At 40.4% G+C, this 18,566-nt stretch overlaps 1 protein-coding gene across 1 annotated transcript in view; it reads right to left on the reverse strand.

Moving 5' to 3' along the window:
• The window catches only part of CPNE4 (copine IV), a 192,940-nt gene that overhangs the window by 16,035 nt on the left and 158,339 nt on the right, over nt 1–18,566 (reverse strand). The window contains exon 11 of the mRNA XM_010562021.1: nt 6,144–6,198. Coding sequence (XP_010560323.1) covers nt 6,144–6,198 — 55 coding nt within the window. The remainder of the gene's footprint in view (nt 1–6,143; nt 6,199–18,566) is intronic.

Here is an 18,566-nt window from a genome sequence, read left to right on the forward strand (position 1 = left end):
GTTCCTCACTGAGCAGGCACAGAAGAGCAGGGCTGTCAGATATGCTTCCGAGGTGCTCCAGAGCCCTTCTGTCTGGCTGCTCTGTGTGTCTCTTGGCACACTTTGCCCAGCTGCTATCTGCCAGTCTCATGACCAGCTGCAGGCCAAAGGTAATTGCAGTTGTCAAGATCAGTTATGTGAGTTTTCACTCACTGATGATTTTTTTGTTGTTCAATAGCCTTTCTTCTTCCTCTAGGCTTTCTGTATTTTGTATTAACTGCATCTCAAGAGCAAGAAGTATGGTGATGCATGTTTATGTATTGCAGGCTGATTCTTCCGACACTGTGCCTCTTCTGTGATTTCATTTCTTTATTCCAAATGCATTTGAAATTATAGCTAAAGGAGTATCACAATTCTTTTCCACAGCTACAGTATTTTGATCTCACATGCAAGCATGGGCTGGATGCTTTTGTTGCTATACCTCTTTCAGGATCACACTATTAAAGCAGTTTATCTGGTTCAGAGCTATGGCACCCAGGCTATTATTTAAGAAAAATGTAGACAATGGTTCATGCCAATAAGGAGAGCCCAAGTCTAGTAAGTGTGCACAATGATCCAAAAAATAATGCTGTCTGAGCAATGGCTGCCATCCTCCCAAAGCAAGTGGCCCTCATACATTGTCATCCTGATTCACTAAGAACAGTGTTAAAATGTATGCTGAAGGCAGGAGCAGAAACACAATGAATGTGCAGAAGTATTGGGTTGTTTCCCATGCTCTCTGAACAATATATCACAATTTAAACAAAATTTAAGTACAGTGCGAAGGAGAGAAGTTCTTTGAGCTGCTCAGTGATGGTTCACAAACAGGAAATCATCACCCAAGGCAAGTCAACAGCAGGTATTTTTAAAGCAGAGTTTCTCCAAACGCTCAGAACTCATTCCCCCCTCAGGTAAGTAAAACCAGCTGCGCTTCAACCTACCCTGTGCCATCTCCCCTGTGGTGGCCAAAATTCAAGAGGGTCCAAACCAGCAGAGACTTCAGGCACATGACACGTACTGAAGGCCTTACTGAACTTGGGTTGCTACCTAACAGGACTCCATGTAAAGCCCACCCGTGTCGAAAGATGGTTTGGCTCAAACATTCAATGCTTTTGTTTTCAAAACAGTGCAAGGTAATGAGCCACCCTCCCTTTTTTTTTTAATTAAACGTGCAAGGGCTTTTGTGACTGAAAAGCAAACCATGCTGATGACAGAGGACCAGAAGCTGGTATATCAAACAGCATCTTTCTGGTATTGAATGACACAGCCCTCATGCACTCCCAGAACTGGGGAAAAGGAGGCAAAAGTGTGAACATCTAAGATGCTGAAGACTGGGAAATCTTCTGGGGAAACAAGACGACACTTGGCTGTTCAGAAGCAAGCATGTTTATATAATCTACTATGGTGGTTTGTATGATGGATCAATCTAACAGTCAGGAAATCCTGGAATATGTCAAGCCATGCAAACACTGAATGACTGCTTTACATTAGTATCTGGCAGAGAACTTTGCAAAGAACTGTAGACCGTGGCCTGTGGTGGAAGTCTGCCTTACAATAAGGAATGTCCTCACAACCATGGTGTGTCACGGACCCTGGATTAAGTTTTGAATATGACCCTCTGCTCAGCCCTCCTCCTCTCTCTTAACATCAGTCCGTAAAAAGAAAGGAGAGAGAAATTCTGGAGTGCAGAGGTGATTACATGTGATCAGCCTGGCATTACCTGGGTTGCTGCACAAAACACCACTCAAAGCCTCTAACTAAGGATATGTACTTGCACCTGGCTATGTATTAATCTTTTCCCTCTGCAGGACTCCAGATAAATTATTTAGCAGATACCATCACAGATGTGGGATTATTAAAACACAGCTGTCCAGGAACTTCCTGCACCAGGAACATATTATTTCCTGGGTAATTTCTTCAAGGTTTTAAACAAGCAAAATAAGTAGCTTTACCATACATCATGATGTAGGTTATGACGACAGCATTTCTGAGGCTACATCAACTACATAAACAGTCTAAAATATTTTTGCTAAGGCAGATTATAGTCATTTTTTTTACCACTGTACAATGCCTCCATTGCCTGTACATCACAGTGACAAGCACCTGCATACAGAAAGGCAGTTGTCCATCAGTGTGATGGCACCTGTGAGACTCTTTCAAGAACCATAACCATACTTCCACATGCTTATGACCAGTTTAGTAGAAAAGTCACCTTGATTTAACAGAGCAGGTAACTTATTTCCCTCGTATTCAGATGTAATGAAATTCATCCTCGTAGCATGGCTCTTACTAAATAGGTTTCTAATTAAGACTGAAAGGAGAATTTCCTAATGAATATGAATTTTTGAGATTTCTTAAAAAAAAAAAGTCTTTTGGTCTCAGATAGAAACCTCAAAACACAAACAAAACCCCTACCTTGGAATCTGACAAATAATAAAACCCCACAAAATCATAAAGCAAATTGCTGGAAAGCTTTTGGACTATGCAAAGGCATTTTATTTAAGTTGGATCAAAACATGTTATTCTATTTTGGCCTCCATATTTTTTTAAACCCCTTTTACTTTAACTGAACTTCCATTTTTTAAATAAAAAGCTGGTTTGACTCAGAAACCACATTTTTCATTCATTTTGTAAATGCTGAATATGGATGCCTGAATTCCGAAAATTAGTGATCTTTTTTTTCCCCTCTCTAGATTGTTGAATTCATTTAAATTAACCTCCCTGTCCCAAATAGCTCCAGCTTTCCAGAAACCTCTATGGTGATGGTACTGGGACTACTTGACAGACAATCTGACAAATTCAGCCATGTTTAGGAATGCTTTCTTACTAATTTAAATAGAGATTGTCAAAAATCCATGAACAATAGATGCATACGGGCATAAATGCTGAGATTCACAATGTTGAACATTTATCTGTGAATAAATTGAATGCTATTAAGCCACTGCCAGTCTGAAAATTAAATATGGAATGCCTGCATATTTTGCAAAAGCTGAAGACACTAACTAATTTAAAGAACCATTGCTCAAAAGCTATTATTTTCAGAATGCTCATTAATCAAATAGTTTGGGAGCTGGACAGCTTGTGTCTTTGGCTAAGACCACACTGTAGACATTTCTGCTTGGCAAAGCTTGGCCATTTATTTTCCTTTGTACTTGATTTTCAAACATGCTGCCCAGTTTCCCTGTCTAAATCCAAGTTGCGTGGATAAGGTGACAAATTCTGTTTTTTCCCTTGGTCCATTACACATCCTTCTATCAGTTCTTTTTTGTTAGGTTTGCATATATTTTTGCCCTCAAGGTCCTGAAAAGTGCAAGAATCACAAAGACTATGGCACTTTTCAAGTCCCTTACCTGTGCAGCAAACCAGACAGTGCAGGTTAGGATCGTAAAGATGCTGTATTGTAACTGCAGTGGGGTTCTCTTCAGCAACTCTTCCCAGCATAAGCAGCGAATATAGCTTTCATTAAAAATGCAGAAATAACCAAGACTGTCTTAAAACAAACTGCAAGTTGTTTTGTACCTATTCAGGTGTCAGCCTGCAATATTTCTATAGAAAAGAACATGTCATTATTGGCAATACACCTGTCACGGGGCTGACGCAATTCTAACTTTCTGTTCATTTTAACAGTAAGTTTTGTGCTGCTGTGTGGTTTTTCAGTTCCTTTGAGTTTTGCCTGCTAAGAAATTAGCGTGTGTGGTTAAGCTTTCTTTCCTCCTCTTCACTGTGACCTTTTGCAGCAGTGTCTGAGTCCATATTATCTGCCACCTCTTCATTTTACATCAGACTTCTCAGATACTTCTTCTCACTGCAGAAAAAAGTTATGGGTTGGAGACACTGCTGTGGAATAACCAGCATGTTCTGCAAGTTTTGTGTGACAGAAACTCAGGAGGGGAATATTGCTCTCAGAGGTTTACTCAGATCAAGGAGCAAGGTGATATATTTGTCAGACCTTGGGGAAAAAGGATCATATTGGCGAATATTAGATGAAGGATCTCTAGACTGGTGAGGAATGTTATATATGGCATGTTTTGCATCCTTCACTCCCACAGATTCCTTATGCCACTAAGAAATGCTGTTTTTCTGCTAACAGCTGAAGTGTTTTATTTGGAGCTGAAATGAGGGAAAATAAAGTCAGCGTAACATAGCGGTGTGCTCTTGAAATGGAAATTCTGTAGAAAGCATATATAAAAACATTTTAAAAGGGGTTCAACCTCAAGACATTCATGAAGAGCCTGCAGAGGTGGATACTGACATCGTTCTGAAGCGCTAAGGTAAAATGGGGGGTGTGGGGTGGACGACGATGTATTTTTCCATGGGTAATAATAGTTCACATAGCAAACACTGCTTTTCTTGTAGCATGTAAAAGGATGTGAGGAGGCTAGAATCTCACTAAACGGACAGGTGAATAGTGCCCTCCAGCACCCATCCCAGGGTACTGGCAGGAGCTCAAGAAAGTACGAAACCAAGGCACTGCTTTGACACCACTGCAAACGGACACCTTTCTCTCATGTGCTCTAGTGCACCTAGGAAACTTCGGCAAACAAATTTAGAGCTTATGGCCAACCTGAAAGCAGTGGCTTACAGCTGATCCTAAATAGCAATGTTAGCATTGATTCATGCTGAATAGTGAGTTACAGGCCTCATTCTTCTACAACTTGTGACTGAGCATGACATAAATTAGACCTGAATCCACTCGATCCACTTTGCCTGTTTTTATCAGGCTGCTTACCTCTGGCCTTCCCTCACTGTGTTACTGCCATGCTTATGTTGGGCAGCTTTCATTTAGACTCTTAAGGAAGCTATGTTGCTGAAGTTGTGTGGAGGCTCTCATGGTTACTAAGAAACCCCTAGCAGTGGAAGTAATTTCTTCCACAGCCCTAGCAATCTGGTGTCTACTGGAAGAAATAAAAGAGTAGCTGCTGGTGTGCAGAGACCAACATGCTATAAGCAGGTTAGATCACCTCATTAGGGCTGCAGGCTCGAAAGCAGACACTCTAAATTAAAATGAAAAGCCACATGATGGGGCCAGAACTTAGAAGTTCTCATGATGATTCAACCTAAATTTGAAGATGTGAGTTATTACAGTCATTACACTGCTGCCCTTTAATAAAACAAAAGATAAGTATGACTTGTAATACCTTTGACTGAAAACATCAAAAGAACATTTGAATAGCAGGAGATCTGCAGTGTTGCTGTGGTGTCTATAGTGTCACCATATTTTTGCAGCAGAAGATAAGAAGTTAGGGGAGACAAGTTGGGAGCACTTTTTTCTAGTCTTTGTTAACTTTTAATTATATCAGTTTCTTCTCTGTTTCCCATGCATCTTGGCTATGTTCTGCATGATCAGAAGTCTAATGCTGTTCTTTTCCAGACAGTATTTGAGTTGCAGAATCTCCAGCTAGTTTTTGGTTACTTATTTGTGCAGAACTACTTCTCTGCCCACACTACCTCTGCATGTGCAACACAGGATTTGAACTTCTGCCTATTTCTTCTTAGGTGTTTCTCTGTTGGATGCTCCTTCTTTTACTCCAATGTCTTAACTCCAGCCCTACCAGACTGCAGATTTACACTTACAACTGCACCATCACTGTGGAACACTCTCATTTTGTTTTGTTCATAAATACCACCTGTCTCCAGCATGCTCTTATATTTCTCTTCCTGGTATTGACAATGTCCACCATGGCGCAGAAATGTGCCACAGAGCAAAACTCTTCTAAAAAGTCTTTATTTTCAGGAAGATGTTAAAGCTCTTCATCATAAAGCATGGACATTAGGCCCCTCACTGAACCACATCTTCCAAAAATGGGTTCTGTCAAACCATGGTTTGCAAAGCTTCAAAATATGCCTGGCAAGCATTGTTCAAAAAATCAGGTCTCCTCTTACTGGACTAGCATCCATTAACAAAGCTTTGCCAATACCATTAAATAATTTGGGTGTAACATAACTATTTTAAGTCTAGCTTTGATTTCTGGTTTCAGTGAGATATCACTGGGTGAGAAAGCCAGGTGAGAGAAAACAAGCAGTAGGAGCTGCTCCCCCTAGCCCCTGCCCTGCACTGAACCATTTGTTGCTTATTTTGTGCCTCACAAACCAAGGAAACTAGAAAATGTCATTTATGCACCTACTTTGTATTCTGGTGGTATCCTTGCTCCAAATCCAAAGGCTGGGAACATTTTGTCACTGGAAAAAATAAAAAAAAAGAAAAGTTCCCACAAAGAAATGCATTTTGTTACAATTAACATTCTTCTGTAAGCATTCATCAAAAATGCAAAGCAGCACAACAATACAGAAATGGCTTTTAGATCAAGAGTGTTAACATGGCAGACCAGAAGGGTAGCTGAAACCAGGACAGTATCAGATTAGAGAAGGAGGGGTGTGTGCTGACCAGATGGGGGAGTGATACGGGAGATTTTTCAGGTGAACCCCTAGTATTTTTGGGAAGTTAAAATAATTTGGAGAATACCAAAGGATCAAGATATCTTGCCCCTCTCTCACAAATGAAGTAACAGGTCTGTATGACCCACTCTTTTGCACTACCTGGCTGCGGCATGAGGGTGAGTTGTCTTAACAGCCTGTAACAACATTTATTTCATATAAATAGAGATGTGCTCCCCTAGGTCAGAAAATGGGTGTAGTGGAGAGATGACTCTGTAATTAAAAGTGCTTGCAAATTTGGGTTCTTACAGTTGTCCAGGTGCAAAAGAGACTTCCTAAAATATCCAAAAGGGGCAAGTTCATGCCCCCAAACCTGCAGGTTCTGTAAAGCTTTCCACCTGCATCTTTAGCAGTTCCACGAAAACACATGATTATATTAATTAGGAATAGGCTGATAACCTAGCAAATGCTGTGGTCAGTTTGGTTTCAAACACAACAGTGAGGTTGTTCTACCCCAGTTAGATCTGTAGAGACAAAAAATTCCTGATTCAGAGAACCTGGAAACTTCAAGGCTGTTAATATCCTTTCAGAAATGCAATAATGTCTCACACAGCCCACGTGCTGTCAAGCTGCCTCTTCCCAGATGGTAAAGTGGAAAACAACAAGCTGTTAGGAATGTCTCGTCCCTGAGTCAGCAAAGCACTTGATCACACACTTGAGGTTAACAATTCACCCAAACATATGCTTAACTCTAAACACATCCTGAAGCCCTGCTGAAGTCATAGGACTGTACTCCAGTGCTCTGATGAATCAACCCCCTCATAGGTTTATCCTATTCTGCTTACAGGGTTTCAAGGCCCTTGGAAAAGTTGAGTTCCTACTACCATTATTGGCACTTTCAAAAATCCCCGAGAGATGCCAGCAGCTTCAATATTCTTTGTGTAGTTCAAGACATTGCTGCTCCAAGTATCAACTGAATAATTTGCTTCCCAGGCATACTCAAGAAAGATAATAGCACCCATTAAAGCTGCTGGGCTATTCTGTCTGGCATAGGCTGTGAAAAGCACCATGATATTTGTGATACAAGCTAAAGAAAAATTGAAGGGTTTAAAAGAAAGCAGAAATAAGTGCCCCCTCTGTAGTTAGAGTAACCATGAGATACAGAAATATTCACCAGCTCATTGGGAACCAGTGATGACTGTCATCTGATGGTTTAGCTCTCACAATTGTTGTTCTGCTACAAAATGTAGTTGCCACATAAATCTTGGGAGCACAATTCTGTGTACCATATGTTACAGCGTGTGACAATGGATCTTGGAAAGGAAGACTAACATCATTTGCATGGTAATAAAACATCTTTTCCAAGGGATGTCAGAAATGAAGCAGCTGCTGACATTTGATGCGAGCCACCTGCTGATAGCCTTCTCTTTGATTAAACACTTCTGGAAGTGGGGAAGCCCTTAAAAATAGATGCAGAGAATTCAGGTGCACACTTAGAGGGCAAGAAATAAGAAGCCATTAGAAAAGAATCTGAGAGGAGAAAAAAAATCTTGTTTTACATCAATGATTAAGCACGGCTGGATTAGAAAATCAAACCCTGTGGTGCTGCAAGTTAATTGATTTTGGGCAAGAGCAAACAAAGACTAAAAAGAATTTTACTTAGGTAGAACATAAATGCCCAAGTTCAATAAAGCAATCCAAAAAGCTGATGTTGGCAGTAATTACCCAACCTGGGAGATGCCTAAATCCATACAGTGCCTGCGTTTGTACTGCAATGTTTCTTGACTGTAAACAAGTGTAGGCACTCTCCTATCTGCAGCTCCATCTTCTGCTCTGCAGCAATTCACAGACAGCACTAAGGGGCACCTCCAGCAGCCTGGATTCTCCTTCCCAGTCCCACAGTGGCACAGCCCCCACTGTTATTCTGCACCCTGAATACCTTATCACCACAGTCAGAACACCTGGCTTTATGTCTGAATCTCCCATATCTCCTTTTTGAGCAAGTGCTAATTACTGCTACCCTTGCCAAAAGAGTAAAGCTGATCATGCACAGCCTCAAGATGGGACTCCACGTGGCTGCTTTTCAGAGGGAAGTGCATGAACTCCAGAGAGGAGGGGTATCCTGGGGTCTACTCCTGTGCTTAGTACTTTCTCTCGCCTCACTCAGAATAGCTCCACACTCTCCTTTGGAAGCTCCTTATTTTCCAGAATTTAGGTATGTACCTCTGATATTCTGATTCAAGCTGCTGGGACCAAGGAAATAACTTCCATGTGCTCCTGGAGCTTGATCTTTAAGGTAAGAAGGGAACCTTTTGATTATCAGTCATGACATCCCTTGCATAAAAAAGATAATCATGTATTCCTCGACCACCCCTCAAAATTTGTGGCTGACAGCTTTCAGAATAAAACAGATTTTTAATGTAAGCAGCTTTTTCTCCTATCACACAAAACAAGGTGTTTAGCTAATATAAAGGTCTCACTCTTTAGTAGGTATGCAGTTTAATGGCTTAGTATTAAAGTATTGGTATTTTACAAAGTAACCGTCTCTAGTCTTCCCATCCACCCCTCACTGTCATATGAGAAAAAACCCAGCAGCTGAGCCTGCTGCCCTCATTCTGCTTATCCTGCACTACCGGGACACAGCCGGGAAAAAGTGACCCAGAAGAGCACCTAGGGATGCTCTCGCTTCCAGGACAATCCCTTATGGTATAGAGGCGTGACAGAGCTGCTCTGCCAGACCTAGGGCTATCATGGCAGCTTGCAGCAGAAAGCAGAGCAGCTTCCCAGCTTCTGGGACATCCAGGGACTGAAACGAGAGCCAGAAAATGAAAAGGTTTCTTCCTGCCTCAAGGGTGAATTGCATGCATCGGAGACTCCAGGCCTGTTTTCTAACCTGGCATTTCAGTAGGAAAGGGATCTGCTCTAATGACTTTTCTTTTCTTCCTTTGTAATTTAAACTCACCCAGAAGAAGAAAAGGAAGAACCAGTTCTCCTTCCCTTTGTGTTGCTTATTCAGGCATTTGGGTTTCATTTATACAAGGAAAAACTCCGAGGGCCCTGGCTGAAGCACTGGGATGTGACTGTTCGCACTCTCCCTGGCATAGCGCTGGCTCCTGCCAACCAGCAGCCCCCAGAGACTTCCCAGCCACGGTGCTGGGGACAGCTGTGCCTCCGACTGCTCCCAAGCGGCAGTTTGAGCATCACCAGTTTGTGCTGGGAGGAAGAAAGCTGAGATACAAGGACATGGGCAGTGTCAGGTCCTTGGCCTCAGGCCACATCAGCATCTTTGACTCATTTTGTTTAAACCTAGCCAGAGAGTCCTCCGCACGTGCAAGCAAACTGCCTGCACTGTCCTGCTGGAGACAGATTCCTAGAGGGACAGGAGAGAAACACAGAAGCGGTAAAACAAGCTGGTTCTGCAAACCCTGAAATTTACAAAATCAAGTAAGAAGAAGAGGATCATGGCTTGGCAGAATCTTTACAAAATTACTCTGTCACGTCTACTTCACATTTTATATTGTTCTTTGTTTTACATAGGTTCCCTTGAAAATTAAAACTTGGGATAATTTTCAAAAAAGCTGAAGTACTTGACATGAAGATTAAAAAAAACCAAAAGCATTGGACTTTTGACTTTTATACCTGGTTATATAAGGGCCATGAGTAGCCATGCAAGCATAGATGTATATGGCTTCTGGTACTTCTTCCAGTCAAACAGGCATGTATTACTGAAAGACAACAAAGACTGAGCAGATCTAGGTTATACCCTAAAGGTAAAATCAGGGAGATGGTTCAAGTTCAGTGTTCGTATTGGTAAATGTAAAATAATGCACACAGAAAGGAATTGTCAGGACTCCAAGACTGCAGTCTTCTGAACAGAAGTACAACCAGTTAGAGAAAAGTCCCTCAGTAACCTCAACTATAATGTAATGCATAGCAGCAAATAAATTCTGAAAATATCCCATATTATCCTTTTGGAACGTTGCTCAGTTTTAGTCACCCATCCTTCAAGCTATCTAGTGGAAACAGAGGAAGCGCAATGACAAATCAATACATTAATAGGGGCAGAGTGGAGAGAGAATTCAGTGAGCTGTACTGCAGAGGCAGGAAAAGAGATGAATAGAGGAAATAGTAAGGTTTTGTAAATTAGTAAGTGTGATACAGATAATGATACCTTCTTCTTTGTCACTAGTAAGCCTAGTGTTACTGGAAAGTAAGAAATATGTTTATAATAAAGAGGCAAAATAAAGAAAATTCCAAAATCTTGTCTTGTTAACCACTGGTGCCCTCTGATGTGTAGCATCATCGAAACCTGGAGTTCAGCCTTATTCTGAGAAGGATTTGCTATTCCTAGTAACAAGGAGGAGAATTCAGATAAAACTTTTCCACTGGGTGAAATTAATTAGTCAGACATTAGAGAGTCTTTTTCAAGTTCCTCTGAAGCTGCTGGCATAGACGGTGCTGGAGATAGAGCTAGATATTCACAAGTGTGGCAATACCTGTATTCAGAAAGGGAAACACGAGCTGCCAGGACTATGTTCTCTGAAAATTAGTTCCTTTTAAAACCCGATTTTGGAATATAAGCTTTTAATTGTATGGAATAAATGTAGGGGGAAAAAAGGCCTAAGTCATTCTAAATGCCATTTAGTCATTCTGAAAGATGAACTTCTAGCTAGCCACTTACACAGGTTGTTAGGAACTCATTCTACTGATCCTCATAAAAGCCCTTTGGTGTGTATCTATAGATGTGCTTACCTTTAAGCTCCTGAAGTCAATGCAGCAATTTGTATGGATGCTACTGACCCGACCTTGGAGAGCCTCATCATGAAAACCTGCTCACTTTATGCTAGAGCAATATAGTAGTACTAGGGGTACTAATGATGCAGTGAATGTGGGGAAAAGAAAGAAACATGGGGTGGGGAGAAAGAAACACTAACAACCCATTTTTAGTTTCAAATGACCAAGGATCTTAAATTTACAGCTCTTTGAAATTCTTGCAAGAAATATACCTGACTAGAATCCCTGAGTATTAAGCTGTTACTTGTAATTTGGGGTTTTTTGGTTAAAAAAAAAAAAAAAAGTTTTTTTGGTAATCAGAATTACCAGAGAAATATTTTTAAAGTACTATGCTGGATGCAGCAAAATCAATTACTATGCCTTTCTTTTTCAATACCAATCTTAAAAGAATAAACCGTGGATCTGCTCTGCTCCACATACTTTTCCCCTAATGAGATCAGATATTTTTCCTCTGTTAGAAAGAAATTTCAAATTGCCAAAATAAAAGGGAAGTATCTGTTACACATGTAGTTGAAAAAGTGTGACTGTGAGGAGGGGGAGATGGAAGGGGAGGCGGCACGGGAAGAGGAAGAGGGAGAGAAGAGAGAGAAAAGGAGAAAGGAAAAGGAAAAAACAGCAAATGCCACAAACAAAATAGAGTCATCTCTAAACTCAATTAAAATTGTAATCTTTCATGTTCAGGGAGTGAACTGGAAGAATATGAGCTGAATTAAGTGTTTCTTTTCTAAAGCATATGAATGAATCATGTTCCTGTGTGTATTATTTAGTACTTATCTGAGAAGGGCTTGATGCCAGTAAATTCTGAATCATAAAAGCTTACAGGGATTAGCAGCAGTTCCGAAGAAAATATAGAAATCATTTGAAATATTTAAACATTTTCAGTTCCTGCTTTGCAAGCAGAGCGAGGTAAATAAAGGACATGATCTGTATGATTGAATAGGGCTAAATAAAACCATTTAAGTGGAAGGGACCAGAGCCCATCCGCTTCACCTCTTGCAGTCCTGCACGGCCATCTGTGCTCCTCCAGGACGGGCCGGGGGTAGAGCCAGGCTGTGGTCCAGCTCTCAGCCTGCCCCAGTCAGAGTCAGAAGACCGCAAGAATTCAGCAGCAGCAGTGTTTTCTTCTCCTAATCTGTATCCTTCTCTGGGGGACCGCTGCGCTGTCACCACGTATTCACTGTGTGGTTGTGCTTGGTTTGATAAAACCACATCTCTGGTTTTGGCCAGGTTACCGCATGTTTAATCAAACTTGCACTGTACCTAACAAGGCTTAGCATCCAGTTCATAATGCACAGTGATTTTTAATGGAGCAGCAAGAATGAACTGATTATCATGCATCTTGGTCACAAGAGAGAGCTGGGAGCATGCAAATCAATGGTAAGTCACTGCAACAGCTACATTGTTTGGTCTGTCACAGGGATGCTACACAATCATGTGCAAAATCCTGACATTAAAATTCACTCGTTATCTTTAATTACAGCTCTTAGTCACCTTAGGGGAGTTGGAATCTGCTGAATACTGAGAAATAGATACTGTCACGTAATTGGGTTTCAAGAATATGAGGGAATGCTTGTCTCACCTGCGAGGGAAATAGTTAATGAAGCAGGGGAATACAGATTCCCTGAAGCTAACTACTGAAAGGCATCAACTCATGAAATAACTAACAAAGTGAAATCCAGGTACAATGGATTTAAACTTCCCCTTGTTAACATTAAAAGAATTGCAAAAGAAGCTCTGCAGGGTAAAAATATCAAGTGAACTCAGAAATTCCTAGACTGGGAAAAGTGAATACCCACAGAAAAAAAAAAGTCATCAGAGCTTGAGTGAGGGAGGAGTAGGTTAAGCAAAATGAAATGGCAGCGAGATACATCACTTGCCAGAAGGATAGCCTAATAAAATGGCATACTTGGGAAGGTGAGAAAAAATGTCAAGCTTCCCTGCAAGATGACAAATAAATTGCAATGACCTGATTTATACCTACATGAATGACCCAATTCAGTAAAATGTATCTTGAAAAAGAAATAGGACTTTATAACTGGAAATAAACTAGGGAAGGGGATGCTGCAAGAGGCTACGGTGAGTTATATTTAACTTCTCAAACCAGGCAGTTTTCAGACAGTCCTATGTATTTTAAGGGGTTGCACATATGTCCCTGTACCTTCCAAAACCTTAACTCTATAGTAAATTGGCGTACCTGTGGGATCATATATGGAGAACTGTACCATCACTGAAAAGGTCATTCTCACACAGACTGTAATCTCAGATGTTGAAAACTTGACACGACTTGAAGATGACACTGCAGGCAGCAGGCTGAATTCCATCACGTAAGGTGCAGATGGTGAAGATCTCCAAACCGAACAGTGGTGGGGCCCTGCCCTCTTCAAACACAAAGGTGGCTTCCAAGTTTCAGGGTGTATTGCACTAAGCAACCACAAGAACAAAAGCTTTGCTGCATATGCACATTATTTTGTCCTTTTTTACAAATTACATCGGGAAGGGTTGGTCAGAAACCTTCCTCTGCAACCATTTTCTATCAGAAAACACCTATCTATAAGGGGTGTGCTGGGAAGAGGGGAACACAGGACTGCATTGGCATATGTATGCAGGGAGGTGCGGGGAGAGGAATTTCTCATCAAATGCTCTCAAGATACAAATGCGCTTTCTAGGATGAGCTGGATAAAACTGGTACAGAGATTATATCGTGATCTAATGTGACCAAATGAACTGTTGATGTAATTTTACCAAAATCAAAATGACATTAAGTCAAAATGAAGAACACTACCAAAACAAGTTAGAGCAAAATTGGAAGTGAAATATACTGATGACTAAACATTCAGTTAGGCATCACTGAATACACAGGAAGAAATAGGCTACTACCCTCTGTTCATCTGCTGATTTGGGATCTCTGATCAAGGTTAATTTCACAATAATTTGGAGGGGATAGTAAGACAGTAAATGGAACCTAATTCACAAGAATTGCCTAGCTTTAACCGAGAGCAATTTGACCCACAAACATCCTGTTAAGGTCAGGCAAAAGGTGTCCACTTTCTGTAAAGGAGGAAACTTGCATGAGAAGATTTAGAACATGGTGTTCATTTACCCCACAGAAGGGTTTCCAAATGGGAATAATTTGCTTCTTAGCTATATGCTGATATAATGCAGTGGATGACTAGAATAGTTACATCCTTAACAATGCAAGGAGGAAATTCACACTTCTGAAACTGTGGAAATGGTTGTGTTGACTAAAGATGTACCAGATCAGTATCAGATGGCATCAGTGAAAATGGCAAGATAAATTGCTATCTCCTTTACTTATGCTTATTTACTTAGTAATACTTCTTTATTTACACAGATGTCTAGTGTCTACAGCAGTAGGTGGTATGCAATTTCACGTAAAGTTTGTAGGGTTTTATACTTCAAGTCATTCTCTTCAGAAGGAAATGCTGACAGAGAAATCCCAATGGTACCAGGCTGTACAGTCCAGGAGAAGTGTCAACTACTGCACAGAACAAAGCTCTTCCTCAGAGGAGATTTTGAGCTGAATTGAGAAATAGTAAAGACCGCATAGAAAAGCGACGCAGAAGGTTCAGATTTTGATGTATCTACCAGCTGATAGAATGCAGCAGAGGTCTCTGAAAAGTATGTGGAGGAAGCAGTAGTTTTGCTAAGAAACTTGAAGGGACTGCTTGTGACTGATACACTGACATAGGAACTGAGTTCTGGAAGAAGAGGCAGAGTAAAGAAGGCTCAATGACGAAAACTTGGCAAGGGAAAAGGCAGAGCTGTAAGAATTGATGGTACCTGCCCAGATAAAGGGCCTGCAGATATATACATATATACACATATATACACACACATATATATATGTATGTATGTACATACATATGCAAAAGAAGCTGTTACGAAGCCAGCTTCCCAACACAGCTGTTGTACTAGACTAATTCTCCTGTACCGATTCTTGGGATAAAAAGTGGTGACTGTAGAAATCCCTGTGTGGCAGCAGTCTGCAAATACAGGTTCTGCAAAGGCAAATACTAAATATGTGTACGTATATACTACGTAATTGTGCCAGCCTAGGTCCTCAACAGTTAAATCCAAGGATTTTCAATCCAGTTTGGTGATTTAAAGTATTAGCAATTCGTTTTTCCCAGTGCAGTTCTAGTCCTTGGTTATCCAAACACTTCAGAATATGTTTACCCGCACCTGAGCTTACTGATAAACATATAAGCTACAAGTCTTTCTGTATAGGTTACTGTTTTTCTATTTTTCTTCTGTTGTATGTCTATGCAAATTTGGTCCTATTAAAGCACTAAATAAAAAGATTCATGTCTTTTCCCCATGGTTTTTAAACTTGTTTAGATATGCTAATCAGCTTTTTTGCTTAACAGCCTCCAGAAAGGTTGTTTCTGTAATTAAAGTGCTAAAGAGAGATGCTTAATAATTAAGCATATTTTTACTTATTGATCTGTATGGGTAGATTAAATTTTAACACCTATAGCTCTATGTAGGGATTCAATGAAATATTTAATGTTGCATATAGTGCCAGTTATCCTAGGGATCATTCGTTCGCCCCAGTTTTAATGAATTACTATTATACAATTATCTCAACCAAAGCAAGTTTCTGCTTTTCTCCTTGTGTCTGGCAAAAGTACCTCAACGTATTTAATTTGGATCCCTCCAGCCAAGGTAACTCTCTGAGTCTTCATCCACAAACCCAGACATAGCTTCAGGATGAATAACCTTTTAAGTAATTCTTAGGTATGAGGCTCTGATTAATAAAGCAGACTGCAAGGTGTAAACTCTGGGATCTTTTTTCCACTTAAAGCCTCAATGCAAAACACAGCATTTAAGTATGTACTGATCTTTGTATTTGGGACCGATTGCACTGATTGATGTATGACTTCCATAACATGTACTGCATTATACATACCTTGTCCTCTTTCTCCTCCCTAACTATCCTCTGCTGTGTACGTCAGGAAATGTGTTTCTGGGACAGATGGACCTTTCATCTGACTTAAGTTTTTCCCTTCTTAGAAAGGGATGTGCTGGATGGGGAACCCTGGTCTTTTTTATTTTCTCCTTTAATTTTTTTCCCTTCTTAATTTTCAAGTGCACTTTATTGCACAAGGGAAGGAAGGTTTTTATATGGTTTTCAATCAGAGTGAATGCACTCGCTTAGGCCTAAAATACTGAAGAAGAGATCATAAAGAGGAATTTTTGCATCTAGTCAGCTACTGCTGCAATTCACTGACTGCAGAAGCTGATGTTGAAACTCAGACTGACTTCAGGACTTTCATATCTTTTGTGGAATGTGGCCCAGTTTTTACATTTTCACTCTTAAGTATTTTACAGAACTCTACACATAAATAATTTCTGCACTTTGCAGGAATAATGTACTCTGGGCTCAGTGGCCTTTAGGGAGGTTGCTAGACAAGCATGTGTTACACAAGCGGTTTATTTGTTAACATATGATCTCAGTGTGAATGTCAGTTTTAAGGAGCTACTTGAGTATTTAGAGTTAAGGAGGCTATTTGCCTAAATGAAAAAGGACATTAGTGTCAGAAAACAGATAGAATTTATCTTCCGTGTGTTTCAAGGGCTGTTGGAAATAAAAAAAAAATCTGCAGTATCTTTAAGAGTGAATAAACAGACATAGAGATTTAAAATAATTACGAACTAATCTTTGAAATAGATTTTGAATACAAATAAAATGAAGACCAATTTATGACATCATTTTACAAAACTATGTGGTCAAACACATGGAATCATGGGTTGAGTGCGTAGATCAGAACGGGAATGGCCCATCAAGAATGGGAAGTTCCACAAATATCCAATGCAACAAATGCTTAAAAGTATTTGATAAAATACATCTAAACTCTGCCTTTTTCAAGGTGTGAGTATTGATTTGACCTTAGTGCCATCTATATTTTGCATAATACTTCAGTGTTAGCTTGAGTCAGACTGAATTCAGTGGGATTAGATACTAAGCTCTAGTGTCTTGCTGAATCAGAACAGAGGTTTTAATGCAAAGATAAATATTTAATGTAATATAATGAGATTCTTAACAAGCAGAAGAGAAAGGAAAGCTACTAACTGCAGAAATCAGATTTCAAACTGAGGAGCAGATTTGCAAGTCCTGCCATGGGCTTAACTCACAATATGATCATTAAAACCTGTGATAATGTAAGATCATTTAAGAATTATTTCAGTCTTTAGCATGGTGTGCATGTAACAGCATTTATCCTTACAAACAAGCTATTTACAGTCCAATTCCAGCCCTTTTTTCCTTTGCCAGAGACAGCAATCACTGCAGAATGAAAGATGAGCTACACTCATGGCTAGTTGTTTGTATTCCAGCACTGGTAAAACAAATCATTAAAATCAAAGGACCAGCCATTTTAACAAACTGTGTGCACTGTTGTTATTGTGACTTATGGCTTTGCTCTGCAGAGAGGAAAGCTATAAACAGCATAAAAGAGGTATCAATTTTTTTACTGCATGGTTAAGTGTTAACCATACATATGTAAGTATATATAATACCTATATATTATATGCATACCTATATATTTATACACACATGAGTAAAACTCTAGTTTTATATACATCTCTACATATGTCTGTCTAGGTATATAGCTCATGTGCTTACATGAGAGAGACACAGCACACCTGCACCTATGTTGGGAAAAGTTATTGTTTTATCTATAGGTATTAGTTTCCACAGATGTTTCCAGACTATAATAATGGAAGCAGACTTGTCACTGTGCAGGTGTATGTGCTGAGGGCACATCCCTGTACTGTCTGGGTGCTGGCTCTCGCCTACACAAGTGTCTAGCAGGCAGTGTTCAGGCAGTACGCCCTCCTGCAGAGCACGGGAGCTCCTCCCTGCCCACACGCTGCCCTTGCCTTCTGATGGAAGCCAGGATGTGGAAGGGCAAGGGGGAAGAGGTAGGTAGGTCAGGCCCTGACTTGCAGTCAGGACGTGGCCAGACCTTATGCTGGGACACGGGGGATAGGAGATGTTCCCCCGTTCCCCAGTTTAGCCATGGGCTTCTCTGGCTTACAGGGCAGTGTCGTTCCATGCTGAGCAGGGTACAGTTTTGTAATACAAATGAAAAGTATTTGGGGAACAGTTCCCATGGAAAACAGGACACATTCAAAATTATTACTATATAAATTACAGAGTTCCATGGCTTTTATACGATTCTGGTTCAGAGGTCTGATATTTCAACCGATGAATGAGTTTGTCTTTCCTCGTATCTGGGTGTTCGACACCTACCATCCATCCTTTGAAAATAGCATTCTCTTGAAGGGGTCTTCACCAGGCTCCAAAACAAAAGGGTGGCCAAAACCATTGTTCAGAGTTGGTGAAGGTTAGAATT

This window comes from Haliaeetus leucocephalus, unplaced genomic scaffold, assembly GCF_000737465.1.
Source record: "Haliaeetus leucocephalus isolate CR32 unplaced genomic scaffold, Haliaeetus_leucocephalus-4.0 Scaffold153, whole genome shotgun sequence".
NCBI lineage: Eukaryota > Metazoa > Chordata > Aves > Accipitriformes > Accipitridae > Haliaeetus > Haliaeetus leucocephalus.